Source organism: Vicugna pacos, chromosome 10 (assembly GCF_048564905.1).
Source record: "Vicugna pacos chromosome 10, VicPac4, whole genome shotgun sequence".
Classification (NCBI taxonomy): Eukaryota; Metazoa; Chordata; class Mammalia; order Artiodactyla; family Camelidae; genus Vicugna; species Vicugna pacos.
The window spans coordinates 69955491-69976652 of NC_132996.1; the positions used below are offsets into that span (position 1 = coordinate 69955491).

General features: G+C 48.8%; 1 protein-coding gene across 1 annotated transcript; it reads left to right on the forward strand.

Moving 5' to 3' along the window:
* Positions 1–10454: 10454 nt before the first annotated feature.
* Positions 10455–11394, forward strand: C10H11orf86 (chromosome 10 C11orf86 homolog). The gene is made up of 2 exons (XM_006210691.4): positions 10455–10724; positions 11287–11394. The coding sequence occupies exons 1-2, from the start codon at positions 10455–10457 to the stop codon at positions 11392–11394; spliced, it is 378 nt and encodes a 125-aa protein (XP_006210753.1).
* The last annotated feature ends 9768 nt before the right edge of the window (positions 11395–21162 follow it).

Below are 21162 nucleotides of genomic sequence, written 5' to 3' on the forward strand. Positions count from 1 at the left end.
GCAAATCAATCAATGTAATACATCACATCAACAAGAGAAAGGACAAAAACCACATGATTATCTCAATCGATGCAGAAAAAGTGTTTGATAAAATTCAACACCCATTTATGATAAAAACTCTCGCCAAAGTGGGTATAGAGGGAACATATCTCGACATAATAAAAGCTATATATGACAAACCTACAGCCAGCATAGTACTCAACGGTGAAAAACTCAAAAGCTTCCCACTAAAATCTGGGACAAGACAAGGATGCCCACTATCACCACTCCTATTCAACATAGTCCTGGAAGTCCTAGCCACAGCAATCAGGCAAGAGAGAGAAATAAAAGGAATCCAAATTGGAAAAGAAGAGGTAAAAGTGTCACTATATGCTGACGACATGTTACTATATATAGAAAATCCTAAAAGGTCCACACAAAAACTACTAGAGCTGATTGAAGAATTCAGCAAGGTAGCAGTTTACAAAATTAATGTTCAAAAATCAGTTGCATTTCTTTACACTAACAATGAATCAACAGAAAAAGAAAGTAAAGAAACAATCCCCTTTAAAATAGCACCCAAAGTAATAAAATATCTGGGAATAAATCTAACCAAGGAGGTGAAAGAATTATACACAGAAAACTATAAACCATTGATGAAGGAAATTAAAGAAGACTTTAAAAAATGAAAAGATATCCCATGCTCTTGGATTGGAAGAATCAATATTGTTAAAATGGTCACACTGCCCAAGGCAATCTACAGATTTAATGCAATCCCTATCAAATTACCCAGGACATATTTCACAGAACTAGAACAAATCATAATAAAATTTATATGGAACCATCAAAGACCTAGAATTGCCAAAGCATTACTGAAGAGAAACAAAGAGGCTGGAGGAATAACTCTCCCAGACTTCAGACAATACTATAGAGCTACAGTCATCAAGACAGCATGGTATTGGTACAAAAACAGACATATAGACCAATGGAACAGATTAGAGAGCCCAGAAATGAACCCACAAACTTTTGGTCAACTAATCTTCGACAAAGGAGGCAAGAACATACAATGGAATAAAGACAGTCTCTTCAGCAAATGGTGTTGGGAAAACTGGACAGCAGCATGTAAAGCAATGAAGCTAGAACACTCCCTTACACCATATACAAAAATCAACTCAAAATGGATCAAAGACTTAAACATAAGACAAGATACAATAAACCTCCTAGAGGAAAACATAGGCAAAACATTATCTGACATACATTTCAAAAATTTTCTCCTAGTAGAAATAAAAGCAAGAATAAACAAATGGGACCTAATGAAACTTACAAGCTTCTGCACAGCAAAGGAAACCAGGAGTAAAACAAGAAGACAACCTACGGAATGGGAGAAAATTTTTGCAAATGAAGCCAACAAAGGCTTGATCTCCAGAATATATAAGCAGCTCATACGACTCAATAAGAAAAAAATAAACAACCCAATCCAAAAATGGGCAGAAGACCTAAACAAGCAGTTCTCCAAGGAAGACATACAAATGATCAAAAGGCACATAAAAAAATGCTCAATATCACTAATTATCAGAGAAATGCAAATCAAAACTACAATGAGGTATCACCTCACACCAGTCAGAATGGCCGTCATTCAAAAATCCACAAATGACAAATGCTGGAGAGGCTGTGGAGAAAGGGGAACCCTCCTACACTGCTGGTGGGAATGCAGTTTGGTGCAGCCACTATGGAAAACAGTGTGGAGATTCCTCAAAAGACTAGGAATAGACTTACCGTATGACCCAGGAATCCCACTCCTGGGCTTGTATCCAGAAGGAACCCTACTTCAGGATGACACCTGCACCCCAATGTTCATAGCAGCACTATTTACAATAGCCAAAACATGGAAACAGCCTAAATGTCCATCAACAGGTGACTGAATAAAGAAGATGTGATATATTTATACAATGGAATACTACTCAGCCATAAAAACCAACAACATAATGCCATTTGCAGCAACATGGATGCTCCTGGAGAATGTCATTCTAAGCGAAGTAAGCCAGAAAGAGAAAGAAAAATACCATATGAGATAGCTCATATGTGGAATCTAAAAAACAAACAAACAAACAAAAACAAAGCATAAATACAGGACAGAAATAGACTCATAGACAGAGAATACAGACTTGTGGTTGCCAAGGAGGCAGAGAGTGAGAAGGGATAGACTGGGATTTCAAAATTGTAGAATAGATAAACAAGATTATACTGTATAGCACAGGGAAATATACACAAAACGTTATGGTAGCTCACAGAGAAAAAAATGTGACAATGAGTGTGTATATGTCCATGTACGACTGAAAAATTGTGCTGAACACTGGAATTTGACACAACATTGTAAAATGATTATAAATCAATAAAAATGTTTAAAAAAACAAAAGACAAAAAAATAAATTAAATTAAATTAATTAAATTAAAAATAAAATACCATCAGATGGTAATTAAAGCATGGAGGAAGAATAACCTACTTCCAGACAGCTGGGAGGGTCAAGGACTATAAGACCATCTTGCTAACTAAAAATTGATTATTGAGTGTGGAGAGAGTACAACTCCATTCTCTTCTCTATGTTGTGTCTGTTGCGTTTGTCTCTCCAGCTGCCTTGTCTTTCCTTCCACATGTCTGGTTAAACTCCAACCTGGGTCAGTCCAACACAACTATTTTAGTAGCAGAACAAGGACTAAAATCCCAGTTCTCCAGATTCACATATTCATTCAATTAACAAATACCTTTTGAGCACTTAGTAGGGGCCTGTTGCTATGGCAGAGACACAGAAGGGGGGGCTGGAAAACATAGCCTCTGAACAAAGAAACTAATTGAGAACTAGAAAATGAACTGCTGAGAACAATAGTATGGATTCTGAATAGTTAGCTCAGGCATACAAATTAGTTCAAGTTTGATTAGGAAACAAGACACTTCTCCATCCAGGCTACGTCCGACCTCCAGACTGAGATCCCCAGGAAGACAAAGTTGGGAGGCTTATTCCTCCCAGATAGAGAAAACTGCCCAGGCAAAAGCCTGAGTGGGGAGTCCAATGTGGCTAGACAAAGCATTTCTCAGTGTGGGCTTCTACGCTAATGTCACTAGTGACAGAATCTCATTGAGACAAGGGGCTAGTAGGAAACACAGATTCCTGAGCCCCACACCATGGTTCTTATGCATATTAACCACCAGATCTGAGGTCTTAGAATCACCAGCAGAATACCATGTAAGCCCACCTCTGGGGATTGGGATCTTCTTCATTGCATTGCTAGGTTTAGAAGTTCTCCAAATGGTTCTCGTGTGGGTCAGGGTTGAGACCCACTGAAAGGCTTTAGAGAAGTTATTACCCAGACTTCCTTGATGTTAAGAACCCCCTGGAGCTCTTTAAAAACAAAACAAATTCCTGGACCCCATGCCCCTGTGGATTCTGATTCACAGGGTGGGGCCCAGGAATCTTTTTATTTCCTTTATTATTTTTTTTTAAACAAGCTCCAACTTGTTACCTTGATTCTTGAGGCCCAGGAAGCTTGGGAAACTTGGCTGAGGTCCTGGGAGATGCAGGGGAAGTGAGGCGGGACAGACAGGCTGAGACCAGCCTGTGGTGGGCTGGCCAGGAGATGCATAGGCATCAGGGCTCTGTTGGGAGAGAGTGGTCCAGGGGCAGCTGCAGAGCTCAGGGCTCCTGTTAGGCTGGGGATACATGTGACTTATTGCTTCTTAGTAACTATCACTTTTTGGAAAGTTCTTGGATTTTGTTTATCTTCTATACTCCTCTCCCCTCTTCACACCTGAACATCACCTGTACAAAAGCTGACTTTGGCGCACAGTAGATGCTTAATATATAGTTGGCAAATGAAGGAATAGGTACCATCAGCCCCCACTTGATTGAAACCATGCCCAGAGGCTGAACAGAGTCCAATAGAGAGAGGAGTCCAGAGAGTGCAACATTTAAGGGGAAGGGGAAAGCTTAAGACAGGAGACACGATCGGACAGGGAGGAGCACATTCTGAGAAGGGAGGGTGTCACTGTGTCAACAGTCCTGGGAAGGAGAATGGGGTGGTGGGGACAAGGAGATTGATTCACTCCACAGCCATGTCAGCAGCACCCAGTAGAGATACAGTGAAAATGACGTACTTTCCCCATCCCCAAGCTTGCTCCCAGACCAATAAAGTGCAGAAACCTCAAAGCACTCCACTTCAAAATAGTATGGTGCTGTGCTAGAGACTGCTATGAGTCCAGGAGGGGTCCCTTACCTCCATGAGAGGGGGCTTGGAGGACTTTCTGGAGGAGGCAAACTTGATAAATACATACATACATACATACATACATATATCAAGACTTTATCAGGTGAATATATTTGTAAAAAGGATCCTATTCATGGCCCAAGCAAAGGCTGAGAGGCATGATGGAGTCAAGACGTGGGGAGGGTCCTTGAGGACAGCTTACCAGCAAGTTCTCACAGCCTCAGAGGGGGCTATGGGGAGGGCCAAGAGCAGTTAGGACTGAGGAAGCTTGGGTTAAGCAGAAGCATCCAGGTGGGTGGAAGCTCCCAGATAAAGTCATGAACTCTTCAAACGAAATAGTCACTATAAACCCAGAAACAGCCCACCCCTCCGTATTTACAATTCAGAAGGCCAGCTTTGTCCTGAGGATCTCACAGGACAACTTAGATGTCCCAGAACCCCATTCCTGAGATGACAAAAGAAAATCACCTTTTTTTTTTTAATTAACCAAATTCTGGCAGTTCAAGCTGAGCCGCAGATAGCCTGGCTGCTGGTAAGACCACAGGATAAACCATTACTGTTGGGAGGACAGGGCAGGGCACTGGGCTGTGGTGAACATGCCCCCTCACTGCCTAAAGCATGGACACACCAGGCCTTCTCCAGAGGCTGGAATCGTGTCTCCATTCTTCTAAGCCACGCAGACCCTCACGGTGTGTGATGGGGGTAGGGATGGTTCAGGAGTAGCTCTTCTGCTCTTTTTGATGTTTCCCTCCCCCCAGGTCCTCAAGGGGTCCAGGCCACTCCGCCCTCGACACCCAGTCTCCTAGGGTAACTTCCATACACAAGCCCATCCCATCATGGGATCTCTACAAGTCGGTGAGAACTTCCACCTGCCAAGGTGGGCCTTGGTCTAGCAGATCACAGCCCCAGCACTTCTCCAGATCCATACCAAGGCCACTGCCCACAGGTTAAGGCAGAGGAGGGTAATATCCTCTTCCCCGCTCTGAGCCATAATTCCTCTGGGCCTCTCAACATACCTGGACAGAAATGCTGTACCCATTTTGCAGGTGTGGATACGAAGGCTCAGAGAAAGGAAATGACTCCTCTCTGGATCACAGCAGTAATCAGGGACAGAGCTGAGATTGGACTTCCAATCCCCTGACCCCCAGGCTGTGCTCTTTCTGCTCCACACTTTGGTGTCAAAGAGAAGACAAGAATGTTTAGAATTTAGATTTCAAAGGAAGAGGTTTGGTTTGAAATTTGAGTCCTAAGATTACAGTCCTCAGAGGTGGAAAGGCCTTGAGCAATTATGTTTCCAAGATTTCCTGCAAGAAACAGGCCTCCTAGGATATCACTGTATAGACAGCTTCTTAGTCCCCTGCTCAGAACTGTCTATGCAGGGGGCTTGTGATAGGGCCCAGTAACCGGTGTTTTTTTAGACAAGGAAAGTTTGGGGCACCCTGGCTAGACCCACTCAGCCCCATTTTACAGATGAGGAAATAGGCTCAGACAGGAGAAGGGGCAGACCCACCGCTGACAAACACCAGGTCCTGCATATTTTGAAAAAAAACATGCAAGAGCATCCGTATTGCCAGCTCTGGGGCCCTGAAATTATTACTCTTAAGTGCTTTGTCTAAACTGAGAATAATCCTCCCCTGATTCCTTGGCCTGCTATCAGGACCCCATACAGGAAGCCCTACGAACATTGCCTGGCACTGCGTGAGAAAGTGAGAGCTTTTATAACCAGCAGCATCCTTATTATTTATCGTTCCCTTTGTTTGATGTCTCCAAGTAATAAGATGACCAAAATCTCATGTTGAACTTGTCAGCCTGTCATTCTAACTTCCTGTGGGGAAATGAAAACCAAAACAATGGACATAAATGATATCACTATTCTGAAGTAAAAGAACTAGCTCCCCTAAAATGTACAGTACTATAAGAGCTGCTCAGGCCAAGAAATAAATCATCAGTTGAAACACACACAAACATTTTAAAATCAAATATGTGTATCTTCACATTCTCTTGCCTCATTTCTGGTGGGCATTATGTTTTCAAGGAAAGTTCCAATGGCATTAAACGTTAGGCTGTCTGGGTTCTGTCTGACTGTCCTGTGGGGTGCATGAAGACCCAAGTCCCCCCCAGGGTAGGTGGAACACACATTTGCTGAGGACTCTGTTTACTGGCCTGACTCTGCGGGGCTGCATTCAAGGCCCACTACTGACTGTGTGTCCTTGGACAAGTTGCTTCACCTCTCTGAGCTTCTGTGATTTCATCTCAAACATGGGGCTAAACTCCAGAGAGGTGTGAGGGTGAAATGTAATCACAGAGGTAAGGCTCCTGGAGTGGAGGGCACACTCCAACCCTGTTGTCTCCCAAGATCAATTACATTCCTCTTCCTGGCAAGGAAGAGTGGGCTCCAGTCTGCCTTTCCAAATTCTTCTCCCACCCAAGGGGTAACCCTTTGCATTTCCAGGCTTTGGTTACCCATGATCCCAGCCCCCTCTCTACTGCAACAGTCCTCCCTGCCCCTGAGGCCAGGTTCTAACACCACCACCTCCAGGGAGCCTGCCCGGATTCTCCCCACTCCCAAGCCAGATGTAGTCTCCCATTCTCTTCCATGCACCCTGAGCACCTGGTGTCTGTTTTAAGTCACCTTCCTTTATGTACATGAGAATCCCTCCTTTTCTAAGGGTAGAGATTCTACCTTGCTCCCCTTGGCCTCACTTCCAGCCTAGACATCTCAGAACAAGGTCTTGCCCACAGCATGTAAATGTGGATTAATTTCATTGGCTCACTAATAAGAAGGAACATCTGGGCAGGCTGACCCAGGTTGCAGCCTTCCATGCATCTAAGCCTCACAACAACCTTGAACAGCCGTTTAAGTCTCAGGCCACTTTCAGAAATAAATACTGTGTGTTTCATTAATTTGTGTATGTCTGTGTGTTTCGTTAATTTTAAGGCACACATTTCTGCCCTCCCATTTCAACCTCTGAAATGGGGCTGCATCTTCCAATGAATGGGTGGTGTATAAAATAATGCTACCTTTCAATTAATGCCATCTTAGACTTGATGAAATAAATTATCATCCCCATTTCATAGCTAACTGTTGGCACATGAGGTTAAGCTTCTCACTCAAAGCATCAGCCACCACTGAAAGTGCAAGTCTTTCAACTCAGGCAGCACGATGGGCTTGGCACCCAGGTCTCACGAGTTAGTAGCCTCCATGACCTCCAATGATCCTGCCTCGTGGTGTTCATGCCCTTGTGGGAGCCCCTCCCTTGGGTGCCAGCTGGACCTGGTGACTCACCTTGAAGGAACAGAATATGGCAAAAGTGAAAGGAGATCATTTCCGAGATTAAGTTCCCCAAAGACTCTGGCTTCTGCCCACCTGCCATCTCTCGCCCTCTCACTTGCCAGCTCCAACTGAAGCCAGCTGCCAGGTTATAATCCCTTGAGAACAGCCAACAATTTACAAGAAACTGAGGCCCTCAGTGCAACAGCCTGCAAGGAGCCAAGTTCTGCCAATAATTTTGGAAGCAGACCCACCCTCAGTCAAACCTGGAGGTGACTACAGCCTCCTGATTGAAAACCTGTAAGGAACCCTGAACCAGAGGCCCCAGCTAAGCCATGCCTGGATCCCAGACTCACAGGATCTGTGAGATCACACATGCGTGTTGCTTTAAGCCACTAAGTTTTGGGGTAGTTTGTTACACAGCAATAGACAAATCATAGTCTCCAATATTTAAGACCAAGCATTGACTGTGTCATATTCTGGGGACAGAGATGAAAGAGATGTTGTCCTGGCCTTCAAGGGACACCCAGTGTGGTGGGGAAATCATCCTGGTGTGACTGCTGCTCCTGTGTGTATCGGGTGGGCTGGAGAGGGGACTGCCTCCCCAACAGGGGCTGAGGGGTTGGGCAGGCTTCCAGGGGAGCTGTCACCCAGGAGGGTCTGAGAAGGTAAGCTTGCCAGGTGACGAAGGCAGGGAGGCAGTGGGGAAGGAAGAGAACACATTATTTTCTCCTGGTCCTCCATGGATTTATGGATTTGGGAAATTGTTGTAAGATTACACACTTGGCATAAGGGTATTCAGCAGCTATATGCGTGACACAAGAGCGAGTGATTCACCCCAACACATCTCAGAAGCCTATGAGTCATCCACAAGCTCTTTCCGGCTCAGACTCTGGGGAGAATGGGGATTCGAGTTAACTGTGCCTGGGTGAGGGCGTTGAACACTGTGTGATGGTTTTGTTGCTTTTTAACCAGGTCAAGGTTGGCTGGAGGGTTAGGCATTAGAGGTGCGGTCAGGATTGGAATAGTGATCACAGTCCTGGGACAGCCTGGGCCAGAAGGTCAGAGTCCTTTTTCTCTGTTCTCTTCACACTGGCCCTGCCTTGGCTCCTTTGGCTGGGAGCTGAGCCTGTAGGGTATTAAGAGACCCTTCACCCAAAGAAGGCCTAGAAACTCAGAGAGAAAAGAGAACAAGGCCAGGCGCAGGGGAGTCTGGAGTGAGCCGAGAATTGCAGCTAGTACTTCCCTGACCTGATGGGGTACCCAGTGCAGCATCCCAGACACTGAGGAAGGAGGACGGTGGCTTCCAGTCCTGCCTCTACCACCAGCCCCAGGACAGGAGCAGAAGGGTAGGAGCACAGACTCTAAAGCCAGGCTCACTGGGGCAGAAGTCCCAGCTCTGCCACTTCCTGAGCCTGCTTAACCTCTCGGAGCCTCAGTTTTCCAACCTTCAAAATGGGAATCTACCAAATGAGGATAACGAGACCCACCTCATAGGAATATCATGAGGTATAAATGAAATATAGGGAGGAAATAGCCCCAGAACCAGTTTAAAAAGTTTAAAAAAATAAAGGTTAAAACAAAAAGGTGTGGACCCAATTTGTGAAGTCCCCTTTCTATCCTCATATTCTATGATTCTAAGGATTGGCTGGCCCAGCCCAAGCACCTTTCTCTCTCCCCACCGTCTTGAGAGAAAGCGCTGCTGCTGGTCTTGCTTTTAAAGGCATCCACATTCATGATTTCATTTCATTTTCACAACAACCCATCTTACAGATGAGAAGACTGACCAAGAGGGGAAAGGATTTGTCCAAATCAATGAATACCAACTTACTTTAGTTGTGACTTCTACTTTTTTCTTTTCAAATGTCACTTTTATTTTATTGTTTTGGGCTTTATTTTCTTTTTCTGGGGGGTGTAATTAGGTTTGTTTACTTATTTTTCACTTTTTAAAATGGCAGTACTGAGGATTGAACCCAGGACCTATGTGCATGCTAAGCACGTGTTCTACCACTGAGCTATACCCTCCCCTGCCACCAACTCACTTTTACTGAGGGCCACGTGCCGGGCCCTGTGTCTAGCACAGCGTCATCATAGTAAGTCCTCACAACAACACCTGAGTTATTTGTTCCTATTACAGACAGGGAGGCCAAGCGGGAGAACGCATCCAACATCACACAGCTGTGGGTGATGGAACTGCGATTTACCCAGGAGTAGCTGGTCCTCTGAGCCTGAGCTCCTAACCCTATTCTCTGCTGGAAAATTAGGGCCAGAGCTAGGTCTGGGGGAAAAAATAAGCCTCCTGAATTCCAGCCTGGAGCTATTCTGTTTCTTTTTTTAAATCTCCAATTGTAGTAAAAAATATATATATATAAACAGAAAATTTACCACCTTAGCTGTTTTAACATGTACAATTCAGTAGTGTGACTTACATTCACATTGTTGTACAATCTCCAGAAGTTTTTTCATCTTGCAAAACTGGAGCTCTATGGCCATAAAACAACTCGCCATTTCCCCCCAGGCCCTGGCAACCACCGTGCTACTTTCTGTCTCTGTGAATTCAACTGTTTCTAGGTTGGAGCTGTCCTGTTTCTTAAAAGCCCATCTCTGTTTTGCTGTTGAGCCATCTGTTCACATTGTCAATGAAATGAGTTTGGACAGCCAGGGCTACAGGAGTTCAGGGGAGGCCAACCTCTTCAGGAATGGGGAGGGAAGGCTGCCTGGAGGAAGAAGAGGAGGAAGCCTGCACCCCCTTCTCTGGGAGGCGGAGAGGCAGTGGTGCTGGTGACTCAGGGATGCTTGACCCCAGTGGCCTGCCCTTTGGTTCACAATTGCCACCTCAGCAGCACCAACCTTTGTCCCCAGGGGTGGAGGCACCAGGCCATCTCAGAAGGCCAGTGGCTTGCCAAGGGGCTAGAGCAGTCCTGCGCCTGCAGCCTCCAGAGCCATGGGGACAGGGCTACGCAGCCAGTCCTTGCGAGGACCACGGCCCTCCTATGGCAAGCTCCAGGAGCCCTGGGGGAGGCCCCTGGAAGGCCGACTGCGCCGGGCGCTGAGCCTCAGACAGGGGCATGAGAAGTCCATGTCCTCAGATAGAGGCTCAGAAAGGCTGGATGCCCCCCATCAGGAGCGGCTGCCTGGGGACCTGGGGGACACGGAGCAGCTGATCCAAGCTCAGCAAGAAGGCAGCCGGCTGTGGCTGAGGCAGTATCAACAGGTTTGGCTGAGGGTTGGTGGATGGAGGAGTGCTATGGGGGAGGGTAGAGGCTCCAAGGAGAGGGACCCAGGACAGCACAGGCTCAGAGGTAGAAACTTACAGGGCCATAGACCAGGAAGGTAAAGAACTGTCTGGGGAAGGGGTTGAAGAGAGAGAGATCCAAGAACTGTATTTCCGAGGGCACTGGCAGCATTGGGGATTTACCCCATAGGCACAGGCGAGTCATGAAAGGTTCTAGAGCAGGCTGTTCTAAGATGATTAATCTATCAGTATGTTGGGTGGGTGGAGTTTGCTGGAGGCAAGATAATCAGCCAGTACAACTCTCCAGGGTTCCATCTTGTGCTCCCCTCTCCCCCAGAAAAGTGGGGATCAGGACCCCCTCAGTGGGAGCCACTGGCTCCTGCCTCCTGCCTCTGGCCTCCAGAAGACTGGGTGACTAGTGTGTGGTGCTTCGGTCTCTGGGATCTACCACCACCTCATGGCTGGAGGTGGAACAGCACCTGAAGCCCACCCCTCAGTCATGGGACCTGAGCCTTGATCTCCCCTCTCCTCTGTCTTCCAGAAGATAAGAAGAAGGTGGGAGAACTTTATCACCAGGTTCCCCAACGTGACCCTGAGCCGGCCAGCCTCCCCAGAGGCCTTGCTGGGCACCACCAGCCAAGGATGCTAGAAGCGATGGGGGCTCTCGCTGCACCGGATAAGATGGCCGTGACTGCTGACCTACCTCTTCGTGGCCCTCTGGACTGTGGATGGGGTGGCCTCCTCTACGTAGACTGCTCCGGCCTTCCTTACGTGGCCAACAGACGCATCTGCTACCAGGACAGAGCACAATGAAGCCAGACCCGTGGCTGAGAGGCTCTGGAACGTCACCTGGTCACTGGGCCAAACCCCACCTGCCCTTCTCGCCAGCTACTAGTGGTGGGTGGGGCATGGGTCTCCCTCCCAGATTGCGAGCCCATCCCCAGGGCAAGGACCAGGTCTGGGCAGCCCTCAGTGCTGGCGCTCTGGGGCTGAGAGGCCCGGGCCCACGTATTGTCACTTGGGTACTCAGTCTCCAGGTGAAGGAAGCAGGGGGTGCGTTGCCTCCCCTTGTGACAGAGGGGAAACTGAGGCCCAGAGGGTGGATGGGGTCATTGTCTTCCATCTCTGGCCCCACCCCGATCCAGCGCCCAACACAGGAATAAAGGTTGCAGAGCTGAAGTAAATGATTTTCCTACTGACTACCTCTTCCCCAGTCCCCTGTCAGCCCCTGTGAGGTCAGGCGGGGCCCAGGGCTTCCCAGCGGCACCGGGGTGGCTCCTCCGGAGGCTGGGCCTCTCCCGCTGCTTCTCCTGACTTTACTCTCCCTGTGCTGACCTCAAGCCAGCTTCAGGGGGCCCGACTCTCTTCGGCTCCTTGCCTTTGTGCTCACCCCCATGAGGGAGGGTTCACCCTGAGGATCAGAGAGGGCAAGGGGCCCGCCCAGGGCCACACAGAGGGGAGGGTCTGACCCCAAAAAGCCTGAGCTCCGTGAGACACACTGGCACTTCATGTGGGGTCTCTGGGGCTCTCCTGGCTCAAGTTGACCCAAGGTCAAAGGTGAGGGAGCAGCTGCAAGCATCGTGGTGCAGAGTCTGTTCTGGGGTGGTGTGGGGACCTGAGGGCCCAACAGACAGAGGGGAGGTTCCCTGTTTCCCCAGAGACCAGAACACTGGCAAGGCCATTCAGAAACAAGAGGAATCCGGTAGGAAATTTTGTCCTAGACAGCCAACTGGGACGGGACTGGAACTCCCGGCTTGGTACCTACACTATGGGAGCCCACTGGAAGCTTCCAGCCCAATTAGTCACAGACTTTGGATGCCCCTTGCTCAGCCCCCTTCTGCAGTAGCCCCTACATGGGTCCCTGGGTGTCTCTGGGGAATACTAGGACTCCAGGAAGCAGAGTTTGAGTTTACGACTCTGACAAACCCTCCTGATGTTCAGAGGAAGAAACTGAGGCCTGGGGTCCTCTGTGCTCAAACCTCATCCTGGCCTCTTGGTCCCGAGATTCTCCAGCCCATCTCCTCACTGCTCTCCTTTGACTCAGCACACTCTGAGGCCAGTCTGTCCAGTTAGGAGCTTTAGTCATCCACAAGATGGAAAGTTCCACGGGGACCTGGCTTGCTTACCACTGGGACCTCAGTGCCTAGCTCAGGGCCTGGCACATAGTAGACTGTTGTTTAGTGAATGGGGGACTGGCCCAAGGTCACCCAGCTGATGACTGAGCTGGGTTAGGGGTTTCCACTCAGGGGAGCATTTCCTACTTCAGCTTCGTGAGCAATCCCATCATCAGAGAGCACATCTCCAGGGCCCCCAGCAGACACACACACGTGCACACACACATACACACACGCACATGCACGCACACGCACGCACACATACACACACACTGTTAGGTTGTTTCCAAAGGTAGCTGCAACCATCCCTCCCACGGCACATGCCCTTTGGCGTTGTCCTTGCCAAACCTCCCATGAAGAAGGCTATTCCATCTTCCCTCCCCTTGAATCGGGTGAGCCCAATAGAAAGCGGGAGAAATGATGTTCTGGGACTCCTGGGCCTAGGCCTGAAGAGACTTTGTAGCTTCTGTTTCTGCCCTTCTGGAAGTTGGCTACCTCACAAAGGAGTCCAGGCGATCTTGCTAACATTAAAAGATGGTCCCCAAACAGATATGACTATATTCTAACCCCCAGAACCTGTGAATTCTACCTTATTTGGAAAAAAATACTCTTTGCAAGATATAATTATTAAGGATCTTGCAATGAGGACATCATTTTGGATTATCGGGGGGCCTAAATCCAATAACAAGCATCCTGATAAGAGCCACACAAAGGGAAGGACACAGAGGAGGAGGCCCTGGGAAGACGGAGACAGAGATTGGAGTGATATGGCCACAAGCCCAGGATGCTAAGGATTGCTGACAGCCCCCAAGATCCCCCTAAAAACTGCAGAGGGAACAGCCCTGCCTACATCTTGATGTCAGATTTCTGGCCTCCTGTTGTTTTAAGCCACCGAGTTTGGGGAACTGTTACAGCAGCACAGGACGCTGTGCATTTGTGGCCAAGCTCGCACCGGTAGAATGTGAGTGGAAGTGGCAAGTGCACCCCTCTGGACAGAGCCATGAAAGCTGCCTGCCCAGCCCTCCAGCTCTCCCTCTTCCCTCATGGGCTGGCCTGATGCAGAGGGTCAAGGGGACCCCAGCCAAGGCTAGGGGATGGCAGTGGCACTGAAGCAGAGCCCCCTGCCACCCAGGAGGCCCCAATATAAGTGCAAAATAGACCTTCACTGGGTTAAGCCATTGACTTGGGGGCTACTCATTACAGCCACAATGCTCTCCCAACTCACTCATTCAATATTAGCAGTGTGTGGCCACTCTGAGAGGACAGGACTATTCACTCACTGAGAACAGCTCACTTTGGACAGTGTCCGGCTCATTGCAAGGGCTCAGGAAGCAGTTGCTGAATTACAGAAACGGAGACCGGGAGGATGGGTGGGAGTTAGCCAGGCCAAGGGAGGGGATGAGCTCTTCAGGTGGAGCGAGTGGCCTGGGCAAAGCCTTCCAGGCCAGAGAGAACATGTTGCATCTGAGAGGTGCAAACCTCTTGAATGGTCTCAGACAAGGCGATGCCACTGGCTCAGGCTCTGGATGTATTCACGGCGGATGGTTTCCCTTCCTACCTCCCCAGCTCCCTGCCTGCCTGGGAAGTCAACCTTCAGGCCTTGCCCGTCCTGGTTTTATCAGCACTGAAGATTTCACTCTAAGAAGATGGCCGTCGACAAGCAGACCTCAGAGGACGGTGCCGACATCCCGGATCCTCGGGAGGTAATGCGGCTCCCCACCGGGTGTGGATTATCAATGCTCCATGCAGAGAGGGGACTCTGTCAGGGCAAAAGCCCTGGGGCTCTGAGTCTATCCACCCTCAGGCCAGTGTCTGCCCAAAGGTCACATAAATATATCCTTGTTGAGTCAATTTCATGCTTCTTTATTGTTTCAACTGTCCACAGAGTGCAGAGCCTCCCAGTCCTCTCCTGCATGCACCGTGGGGTCTCGAGGACTGTTCACAAGGTCTCAGAACCAGGAGCTGGAGGGGTCTGAGACCCTTCACCCTGATCCCCAGCTCCATTCTATCTCCTGCTCAATGTCCCTGCCACACCCAGCCTCTCCAAGCATGTTTCCGGAATGGTAGGGAGTGGCAGAGCTCACTGCCTAGCAAGCTCTGTTCTTCGGCTGTGACCTCTGCCCTCAAGGAGCTGACAGTCCTTCTGGCGAGGGAGACAGACAGATGACTGGCTGCTCTGCTAGGAAGCAGAATGGAGTAAGTGCTCACCAGGCAGCACGGTGAGGCAGATGAAACAGGAGGCCCTGATTCCCGAATCAGGGTGAGGCTCCAGGCTTGGCTGGACACCTTCCCCAGCTTCCTGCAGCCTGCAGCCATGCCAGATGGGAGGAGGCTGCAAGCAGGTGGAAAAAATATCCTGCAGGGGAAACGAGGCCACTGGGCAGCACTAACAGGGAAAGCAGCGAGGTGAGCAGGCAACATGGAGTCCCCAGGCACCTCTCAGAGCAAGGGCTGCGATTTCAGGCTGGAAGTGGCCTCAGGGGCCACAGATCCAGGCTGTTTATTTCACAGATGATGCAACTGAGGCTCCCACAGTGAGCTGGAGGCAAGACTTGGGCTCTCCTCCCGAGCTCCTGCCTCCTAGCCCAGAACTCTCTATCCACCTGTCCTCTGTCCTCCAAACCCCCATCCCCAGGGTCACCAAACTCAGTGTGTCCAGCCAGTGGTAGGGCTAGGTGAGCCCAGGCCTGAATGTCAAAGGTGGGACCCAAGCCCCTGCCTAGCAACACACTTGCTGTGTGACCCTGGGTTAGTCATTAGCCTCCTCTGGTCTTACTTTTCTCCTCTGCAAAATGGAGATCATGATCTCTGTGTCTGCCCTGGGCTGAAGGACAGGTGAGGTGGCAAGGGTGTGAAATGTTTGCAAACTGTGGTGTGCGATGTCCTGAGAGGGAACACCATCATCGCCCCCCTCCTCAGCACCCATGTCATCAGGCTGAGAGGAAAGTGCATAAAAGCTCTGTGGCCAAATGCCTGAGTTCTGCTACTTACTAGCTGAGTGCCCATGGGCAAATTGCTTAACCTCTCTGTGCCTCAACTTCCTCATCTGTTCAGTAGAAGTAATAACTGTCCCTCCTCACAGGGTTGTAGTATTACCCAAATTAATGCATGTAAAGCACTTAGAACATTTAGCCCATGGTTCTTAGTAAGGAGTTTCAGGATGTTCTCCCTGTGTGACCCTGGGCAGGTCCCTTCTCTGAGCCTCAGCAGCCTCCTCTGGGAAATGGGGGTGCTAATAATAGCACCTGGCAGCTGGTGTCTTGGGGATGCGATGGGCCAAAGCACACATGCGCTGAGCCCACGGAAGTGCCCTATCAATGAGAGCCTCAGGGAGCCTGGCACTTGGAGCCCGGCATGTCCTCAGCTCACCTTGGCCAAGCTGGACCTTGGCAGGGCCACAGGCATCAGGGTCCAGGGAAGCGGGCCCGGCCGCAGACCAGACGGCCACCCTGGGGCCCCCCAGGAGGTGGTCTCTCCTTTAGTGCCAGTGCAGAAAGGGCGTGGGCGGAAGGCCTCTCTCCGCCCCACTCCATCCCACACTGTGGCTGTCCCTGAACCCTCCCTGTTTCCACCCACTGCCAGGTCTCCCTTCTCTGAGCTCCAGACACAGCAATCAATTCAAGCAACATTTGGCAAGGCTCACTCAGAGCCCTGCTCCAGTGAGGACTTCAGACAGGTGACAGACATAGCCCTCCAAGCCCCCTGGGGTGACTGCTGCGTGAATGAACCGGAACTCCAGGAGCTGACCAGGGAGAAGCAGTGCCCAGAGAAGGGCAAAGTTAGTTCTCAGAGGTGGGCATCGGAGAAGGGTTCCTGAGGAGCGGACAGCAGAGCTGAGCTTCACCCCCTGGAAGGGGTAGGGAGGGCATTCCAGGCAGAGGGAACAGGGCATGGAGTCGCGGACCACCTGGAGCATTTGGACATCCAGCCATGACTCAGTTCAGCTGGGGAAAAAAATGGGGGTGGGGAGGAAGGACAGACAGATAGACAAGGGACAGGGCTCAAAGGACCCAGGATGGCACTTCACCTGAGGAGCACTGGGAAATCGGCACAGGTTCTCAGTAGAGGAGGGAGGCAGGTAGCTTAGCACGGAGGATGGGGGGGGTGCCTATTGGGAGGAGAGCAGACTGACTGCGTTCCCAATTACAGATGAGAATCTCGAGGCCTGGGGGGAGGGGAGTGGGATGACGGACTCGAGTGGGTCACACACTCGACCCAGGACTGAGCACTCTGCACTCCTCGCCCACCTCCCCTATCAGGCCCCGCCCCTTGCCCTATGCCCCGCCCTACGCCTGGGCACAGCTTCACATTCTGTCTTCTTTCCTCTGTGCGGGTCCTACCTGCCCGGAGTAGCAGCTCCCAGAGTGTGGGGTGCTTGGGCCTCCCCCTCCCAGGTGATGGTTAGTGAAGACGGGTGCTGAGGGGGCTGGTGGCAAGCCTGAGCCCCTGCTTCTGTCCCCATGGCAGGCAGGAGTGGTATCTGCCTGGCATTGGACGCCCTCCAGTCTTTTCCCAACCGCCCCCTACTTCTGTCCTCACCCCCGCCCTGGAGCCGTGTCCACATTTGCTGACACAGCTGCCATCTCCTGGAACACACAGACCCCAGACAGTTGCTAGTTAGTGTGATTATGTTAAACGTCCACAGACCAGAGGTGGCTGGAGGGATGACAGCTCCAGGGGACCAGTGTAAATGTCCTGGGAAGAGGTTAAGTGAGTTGGAGCCTGCTCAGTGGACTCTGCAGCCAGTGGAGACCCTGGGAGAGGGCAGTCTTCCAGGCCAGCCTTCAGAGTTGCTCTACGAGGGAGACTCCATTGCAGGGCTGGGGACTGGGGCAGTTCATTCTCAACCAGCAATCCTGGCTCTTCAGAGACGTTGAGCAGACGGTTTGGTTTGTCCACTCAACAGGCTCAATTACCCATTTGCTCACTAGCTGAGTGACCTCTGGGAAGCCCTTCATATTTTCTGGGTTTTACTTTTTTTATCTAGAAAATGAAAAGACTGGTTTTTCAGGTACAGATTTGTGGTTCAATTAACAGTAAACTCAAGTGAGGGAGTGTATAGCTCACTGGTAGGGTGCATGCCTAGCACACACAAGGTCCTGGGGTCAATCTCCATACCTCCTCAAGAAATAAAGAAATAAATAAAGCCTAATTACCTCCCCTGCATAAACAAACAAACAAACAAGAAACTCAACCCGAAGTAGCTTGAGGAAAAAGTGAATTTATTGACTCAAATATGTCTGAACTGAACATAGGTTTAGGTTCAGGTGCAGCTTGATCAGGGCTCAAAGCCATCCCAACATCTGTGTTTCCCCCATCCACTCTTTCAGATTCATTCTTTCCTCATAGTCTTCTTATTTTGCTGTAGCAGCTCCCAGCCCTTATATCCTGAAGCCCACAGAGAAAGTGTGCTTACCTCTGTCCACATGGTTATCTCTGAACCAATCCCTGTGACAGGCAACATAAGGCTCTAATTGGTCAGGTCTGAGTTGGCATCCTTGGAATCACATGGGGGCAGGATGGAATGTAAATGTAAATCAGTTCAGAAAACTGTAGATTACTCAAGGTCACACAGCCCCCAACGCCCATCCCCAACTCTAAACTCTTCCCTGCAACTCCTACACCTCCATGTCTAATAGGGATCTCAGGTTCAACATGTCCAAACTGTTGTCCATCTTCTGGTCCATCTGTTCCAAAATTCCCACAGCTAAGACCAGACCCCTCAATGGTCAGTGCATTAATCAGGTTCTCCAGAGAAACAGAACCAATAGAGGATATTTATAATGAGATATATTATAAAAATGGGTTCACATAATTATGGAGGCTGAATCTGCAGTTGGCAAGGAGGAGACTGGGGAGAGCTGATGGTGTGAATTCCAGTTCAAGTCTGAGTCAGAGTCTGAAGGCTGGAGGAAACCCATGTCCCCGCTCAGAGGCAAAGAGAGTGGATTCTCCTCTACTTAGCCTTTTTGTTCTGTTCAGCCTTCAGCTGATAGGATGAGGCCCACCCACATTGGGGAGGGTAATCTGCTTTACTCAGCCTACAAGTTCAAATGTTAATCTCATTCAGAAACACCCTCACAGACACACCCAGAATAAGGTTGAACCAAATGTCTGCTGCACCCCTACCCCGTGACCCAGTCAAGTCTACACAATGAAATTAACCATCAAAGTCAGTGGCTCATCCCCCACTTCTCTCCATATACCACTTCAGCTAATGTTGTTGGCCTCACCTTCAAGATGCGTCCAGACTCTGAGCACGTCCCTTCCCACTCAGGACCATGACCCTAGGCTAAGCCATTATCCCCTCACTGGGACCATCTCCATGGCCTCCTAACTACTGGCCCACTGAAAACTCAGAAAGGCTTCCCTGCTCACATGCAATAAATTCCATGGTCTATAACTCCCAAATCCATCTGGTTGCCTCTCCAACCTCATCAGGAGCCGCTCTTCCTCACACTCTGCTTCCAGTCACATTGGCCTCCTTGTTGTTCCTTATACACACCAACACACTATCTCACCTCAGGGCCTTTGCACTTGCTGGTCCCTTTTGAAACTGAAATGCTCTCCTGCAATATCCACCTTACTTCCTTGCAATCTGCTCATTCATCACCTCATCCCAGGGGTCTTCTCTGAACTTTCTGTCTGAAACAGCCCTCCTCTCTCACCCTTCCTCTCTGCCCCTTAACCCTGCTTATTCTGGACAACATGTTTATTTTCTTGTTCTCTTATTCTCCAACCAGATTGCTAGCTCCATGTGGCAGGAACTAAATATGTTTTGGGTCATGCTATAACTCCAATACCTGGCACACAGTAGGTACTCAATTAATAGTTATTGAATGAATTGAATGAATGAATGAATGACTCATTGAATGAGGCATCAGGCTCCAAAAGAGTTTAGGGAACTTCATGGGGTGGGGTGCTAACTTGGGTCAAATAGGGAACTTGAGAATTTGGGTTTCCTTACCTAATATTTTGAATTAAAAAATATGTCTGCCCTGACCCAGATGCTTAAATGAGCATCATTCATTAATTCAGCAAACATTCAGCAGCTTCTGCTCTGGGTGGGGCCCTGGGGGTCCTGAGCAATCAAGCCCTAGTCCTGTGCTCATGAAAAGAAAACAAAAATGTACAAGAAAGGAAAAGAACACATAGAACTCCAGGTGGCTCAGCTGTGAACATTATTTACAAAGTCAAAATGAGGTAACCAATGAATGTCTAACCAGAACCCATGAGGTGACTCTATTGGGGGTGGGGGTGAGGGATGATCCAAGAGGGCTAAGTCTTCATCTTCCATAGTAGGAAGTCAAAAGATGACATCGACATTTGAAAAACCAAGAAATTGCAATTGAAGCATATTATCTAGAAATATGAAGGTAAATCCCAGAGGAAACACTTAACAGGGCTGAAGTGGTACAAAACAGAACCAGACTCACAAACACAGAAAACAAACTTATGGTTACCAGCGGGGGAAGGGGGTGGGAAGGGATAAACTGGGAGAAATGCAGATACTAATATATATAAAATAGATAAACAACAAGTTTATACTGTATAGCACAGGGAACTATATTCAATATCTTGTAGTAACTTACGGTGAAAAAGAATGTGAAAACGAATATATGTATGTTCCTATATGATTGAAACATTGTGCTGTACACCAGAAACTGACACAATATTGTATAACTGACTATACTTCAATAAAAGTATTTTTTTTTAAAAAAGAGCTGAAGTGGTTGGGGGCTGCCTGCCATTGGTGCGGTAGGAGATAACAAAGGACTGCTAGTTTTCCTCATAAATCTGGACTGTTTGGTTTTTTAAAACTAAGTACATTTATTGCTTTGATAAAAATAAAAATGAAATAAAATAAATTTAATATAGACTTATAAATTATTTCTGAGGATATGACCCCATGGTTCCAAGAATCAGATGTTTGGAAATAAGTCTCTTAAAGTCATTTCAAAAAGGAACACAGGATAATTGACAAAATTGGAGTACCATCTAGGAATTAGATAACAGAATGTCATCACTGTAACATTTCCTGAATTTGATGGTGTGGTGTAAGAAATATACATTTGGTCTCTGTCCCTAGTTCCTGGCACAGGGTTCCTAAAACCCTTGAAATTTCCTGGGTGATGGGGTGAGAGAAGCATCTTATGTTATTTGTAATAAGCCCCTTTTCAATCATATCTGAGTTTATGCTAATAAGGTGATGCTGAGAGAATGGGGGTTGGTTGCCAGAGGAACCAACAAGGTGATTAGAGGGTTGGAATTTTCAGTCCCACTTCCCAACATCTGGGGAGGGG

What these genes read in the sequence shown, in the direction of transcription:
- C10H11orf86 (XM_006210691.4), top strand. Translation starts at nt 10,455, where the DNA reads ATGGGGACAGGGCTACGCAGCCAGTCCTTGCGAGGACCACGGCCCTCC. An exon ending in GGCTGAGGCAGTATCAACAG is followed by an intron (nt 10,725 to 11,286) that starts GTTTGGCTGAGG and finishes TCTGTCTTCCAG; the next exon opens with AAGATAAGAAGAAGGTGGGA.